Genomic DNA, 6,000 nt, shown 5'->3' with positions numbered 1-6,000 from the left:
GTTTTTTTTTTAAATCTGAAAATGTTATAAATGTTTGTTTCATAAAGTATTCATAAAGTTTCTAAGAGAAAGGGTGTAAAACAATGAAATAGTAAAAATTTAAAAAAAATTTAAACTGTGTCAAATTTAAAAATCTTTTGGCATACAATATGTATCTTTTTCAAACCGAAACAATGAAAATACTCGTAAATCACAAGCCGCAAAGAACAATGTGGAAAATTAAGAATACAATATTTATTTGAGATTTTATCGTTCGATACAACACTTTTAAATAATGATAAAGTAGATAAGAATTTCACTAATTACATCTTTAATACAGAAAAATAGTTTTAAGCGACTTTCACACGTCGTCAACTTCGTTAAAAAAGATATTACATCTCGGCCAAATTGCTGTCAGCATTTTTGATTCATGAGACTGATGAGAAGTGACAAATACTATTTTTCTTACGAAAATAAACTCCTCCCCGGCATTTATTTCGATGGTTGATTTCTAGGAAATTATGTTAATTATAAACTTCTTCTTTGTTTCCGAAGCGAATCAGGGCAAATGCAAAAATGTCAGCCGTCTGTTATTTAGACCTGACTCACACTTTACTTCGTATTTAACAATTAAATAAAACTAACCAAATACCTACATGTTTTAAAACATAATCGTATACACAATATCTGTATACCTTCCTTATAAAAATGTTATGTGCGCATTTTACTTTGAGCCATAACCTCAATTTCATTAAATGAGTAAATTTTTGAGAATGTTGCAGTCTGATAGTTTGTTTGAAAGAAAATATCTTGCTTTCTCTTATTCTTATTCATATTCCCCAATTTCAAATAAAATGAGTAATTTCTAAAAAGTTTACAAAGTTTGATAGTTTGTTCGAATGAAAATATCTAGCTTTCTCATATTCCTCAATTTCATAAAAAATGCTTTAATTTTTGAGAAAGTTTGCAGAATTTGATAGTTTATTTGACCGAAAATATTTATCTTCTCTCATATCACTATAAAGAATACAAGAAAACACTACAATTTTGTCATTTTACACCTAATATCGTTTTCCACCATCTACTTATATTTGGAAATATATCGATCAACAGAATTTGAGATTTCCTGATTATATATAATATATAATTTGAAAACTAAAATGCTTGAATAATGAATGGCATAACAAATTAATACTGAATTATTATTATATGTAACATTTTTAAATATTATCGTAAGGAAAAAAAACATTGACAAAAAACACACTCCGCTTAAAATATGTCAATAAATAACACGAATATAATATGTTTTTAACGATACACGAATGGAATTCGACAAGATAAAAATATGATTATTTTTCATTTTTTTTATACAAAACCACCTTGCCATGGGGCAGAAGAAGACGGGGTCTGTGTCGGAAGGCACTGGTAAGCAGGAAGACAGGGAGGGAGGGGTGGTAAAGGCGCTACGCCACCCGGGTAGCGGGTCGAAGGGGGTTGAAGCTCGTGGTAGCGACTCTCCTCACCTTCCCCGCCCCTTACTCGATCCCCGAACCACCCTTGATGACCGAAATCTTCCCCGACACCCTGCTGATACTTGAACCAATAATTCTGGTGATGGTGATGAAGAGAAGCCTGAGGATAGTGCGGAACGGCGTGGTGAGACAGGTATTGATCAAACTCCGATCCGTCGACGCAATCTACGTTGAAAGGATCGACGTCGATGCGAGAGAAGTCAATACTGCTCGTATTATGGTTTTGGGTTTCTCCTTGAGGCATCGAGACGGGAGGCGTCGGAGTATCTATGGAGGATCTAGGCGATGAAGATAGAGGGGATGAAGCGCCGCAGCTCAGAGAGTCTTCAGTCTTGAGTCCTTGGTCCTCCAGTTTGGGGGGACGAGGGTGAGATCCGTGAAGGGGACTGGCTCCCCTGGGCTGCTTGCGTCTCCTCGGCTGGTACTTGTAGTCGGGGTGTTCTCTCTTGTGGATTACTCGCAGACGCTCGGCTTCTTCGATGAACGGGCGTTTGTCGTTCTCGCTCAGCTCTCTGAAACAAAGATAGCAATTAATATGAAATTATTTATTTCAAAGGAATAGTCTTTGATTTTTATCTTGCCAAAATGTGTTGACAACTTAATATAGATGAAGAAGAATAAAGAAGTCTGGGTATTTTCATTTGCTATTTTAAGTGATCACTTTAACATATCACAACTTCTCGAATTTTAGGAAATTGTACATATATAGTATATCTTATAATTGAGGTTCTTGGCAGCATCTCTGTTTGAGTTTGATAAGCTTTTTATTTAGCAGATACCCTTATGAAAATGTAAATAAGATTGTTACCTAATTATTTTACATACTGAGAGACGCCTGAATACATAATTTTTCTCAGATTTTTTAAATAATTGGTTACGCTCAAAACGTAATAAAATATATCAATGTAGGGGCTAGCCTGGTTCTAATACAAGTGAAACCTCCTACAACAGGTGACAGCGCAAGAGAAAGCATGATATGAAGGCCAGAGAACATGTTTTACTTATTTACGTTGTCTGTAATAAGTTTAAAATATGATTTTGAAGTGTATAAAGTGAACACTTAACCATGTTATGACAGGTTTTAAGCCGTATAAATATCTAAACATCCATATTCTTCTCATATTCTCTATCTACATACATTAGATGTCAAAAAAGTATAATGATTCCAGGTGTTTCTTAAATTATATTAAACGCTTTGAGATTCGCGCAAACCTCAGATATTTACGTTATCAGTTTTGAATTCTTGATACGAATACCGGAACTCGGAAGCGTATTCCGTAGCAGCTGTATGTGAGGGGGCTTGCAGTTAACTATTAATATTGTAATATTTATATTGCGCACGTGTTCATTACAATAAGGCGACAATCTCCCCTAAACTTGGCCCAAGATTAACATTCGCCTTTTTCTTCCAGATAGTCATTCTCAAACTGTATATACTGTCTGATAACCCAAAAACTTTTATTAAAAAAAATGTAACCCACAGTTTTTGAGAAATACTCGCACACTTAAGATTTTAGATATATATATATATATATATATATATATATATATATATATATATATATATATATATATATATATATATATATATTATTTATATATATATATATATATATATATATACATATATATATATATATATATATATATATATATATATATATATATATATATATATTTATATATATATATATATATATATATATATATATATATATAAATATATATAAATATATATATACATAAATATATATATATATATATATATATATATATATATATATATATATATATATATATATATATATATATATGTATATATATATATATATATATATATATATATATATATATATATATATATATATATATATATATATATATATATATATATATATTTATATATCAATGTAGGGGCTAGCCTGGTTCTAATACAAGTGAAACCTCCTACAACAGGTGACAGCGCAAGAGAAAGCATGATATGAAGGCCAGAGAACATGTTTTACTTATTTACGTTGTCTGTAATAAGTTTAAAATATGATTTTGAAGTGTATAAAGTGAACACTTAACCATGTTATGACAGGTTTTAAGCCGTATAAATATCTAAACATCCATATTCTTCTCATATTCTCTATCTACATACATTAGATGTCAAAAAAGTATAGTTACAAAAACTTTTATTAAAAAAAATGTAACCCACAGTTTTTGAGAAATACTCGCACACTTAAGATTTTAGATATATATATATATATATATATATATATATATATATATATATATATATATATATATATATATATATATATATTTATATATATATATATATATATATATATATACATATATATATATATATATATATATATATATATATATATATATATATATATATATATATATATATATATATATATATATATATATATATATATATATATATTTATATATATATATATATATATATATATATAAATATATATATATATATATAAATATATATAAATATATATATACATAAATATATATATATATATATATATATATATATATATATATATATATATATATATATATATATATATATATATATATATATATATATATATATATATATATATATATATATATATATATATATATATATATATATATATATATATATATATATATATATATATATATATATAGATGTATATATATTTATGGGAATTGAATTTGTTATTTACCGGGCTTATTACGTAGAAGGTTTAAAGATCATTAAGCGGATTTTAGTTTCTTCTAACTAAATAAAGATATTTTTTTAAATCGGTGTTGGGAACAGGAGGGAAAATCTAGTGTTGGCCAATCAGAAACTTCTCAACATTTCCTCATTGCTGGGAGGAAACCACAGTCATCAGCAGACCTTCCGTTCCACTAGAATTAATCCACTAGAAGAAGAGGATTCGGCATTTTGTGATCGTCAATATCAGCATAAGACGCAAGACAGATAAATTCTTGTATGTAATTAATAATGATAGCTAGCCACTTCATGTAGGGATCAATAATAGTATTTTATAAGCGGTATTAAGCAAGGCTGGAGAGTCTACATGTCTACTAAATAAAGTAGCTCAACAGCGAGCCAAATGAAGAGGCCTAGTGTAAGACACCTAGGCCTGCTTCTTACGACTGAGGGCATGTGCGAAGACAAAAACTACAGAAGATGACCCCGCCTTAACTGTATGGACCAAATTATCTCCAACGTGCGCTGTAGCGGGCACGCCGAGTTGAAGAGACGAGCGGAAGAAGAATGGGTGGAGACTGACTGACTCACGAAGAAACAAACCAATCAACACAAATTGTAATCCACGCAAGAAAAGCTACCTCATTACAACATATTCAACTTTTTACCCTTTTCCGTACCCGTACTAGCGGCACTGTATGCGACACAAGGTTATTTAGATTGATATTTTGCTAAGGGTCGATATGTATTATAAACTAAAAATGGAAAAATTTATAAATTTGGCGTTTAATTTTTATAACTCCTTTCTAATTTATGAGTTTATATTAAATGTAAAAATCAAACATTGATTTTTGAGTCTAATAAATTGTATTTTACTGTTAAAAACACATAAAAAATACATATTTTGGTAATTATTTTGCCTTGTTATGGCGTTTACAAACGAATGTTGAATTTTTAATTCGTTTGAAAATGCCATAATAAGGTGAAACAATTGTCACAAAATTTTTATGTTTTGTGTGTTTTTAACAATAAAATACAATTTATTAGACTCAAAAATCAATGTTTGATTTTTAAATAAAAATTTATAATTTAAATAAGAAAAACCATCAATAATTGTGGAAGTTTGAGGATATTGGATAAATAATAAGTAAATAAACCTGTGAAAGATAAGTAAGTACTTTATTCCCCCGTATCGACAAGGATTCCTTTGTTCGCAGGTGAGTAAAGATCTTCTATAATTTTTATATCGGGAACTCATTGTCTTCTATTTAGATTATGAAAAATGCTGATTTCATATTATTATAGGAAATGCTTTTAGACATACTCTTTCTACACTGACTCAGTATCAAATATAAGAAGAAGAAAAAACTTAAACATATTTTATAATTACAGTTATATTACTATGTTATATTTTTTACCTTTATTACAAAATAATATGGACTATTATAAAAACACAAATTATATTAACTTTCATTAAAAAAATATATGAAAAATCAGAAAAAAAGCATTTAACATTTTTACATGCTTCATAGAGCACTGCTTCGAATAGAAGCAGTATTATCTTGATTGTTACTGACGTGAAGGTTAGGTGATCAATTCTGCGTCCATGCAAATATAAAAAAAATCAAAATGCAAAAATCAATAAAATTTGTTTTCAAAATGTTCCAGTGTTTCATAATAAATAAAATATATTATAGTTCTATCTACCACACATATCGGATTAAAAATGTGTTTTCGTAAAGTTTGATAATAATAAAAAACATACAAACA

General features: G+C 28.4%; 1 protein-coding gene across 1 annotated transcript in view; it reads right to left on the bottom strand.

Annotated features, from left to right (window-relative positions):
* Positions 1-1,331: 1,331 nt before the first annotated feature.
* LOC148300356 (transcription factor SOX-9-like) overlaps positions 1,332-6,000 on the bottom strand; it is a 29,472-nt gene continuing 24,803 nt past the window's right edge. Inside the window, exon 3 of the mRNA XM_088274905.1 lies at positions 1,332-2,023. Within this exon, the coding sequence (XP_088131031.1) occupies positions 1,345-2,023 (679 nt within the window). The 3' untranslated portion in view covers positions 1,332-1,344. The remainder of the gene's footprint in view (positions 2,024-6,000) is intronic.

This window comes from Brachycentrus maculatus, unplaced genomic scaffold (genome assembly GCF_059751285.1).
Source record: "Brachycentrus maculatus isolate JH-2025_06_01 unplaced genomic scaffold, ASM5975128v1 h1tg000746l, whole genome shotgun sequence".
Classification (NCBI taxonomy): domain Eukaryota; kingdom Metazoa; phylum Arthropoda; class Insecta; order Trichoptera; family Brachycentridae; genus Brachycentrus; species Brachycentrus maculatus.
Note: the sequence above shows the minus strand (reverse complement) of the source record. Positions and strands in the feature narration are given on the sequence as shown.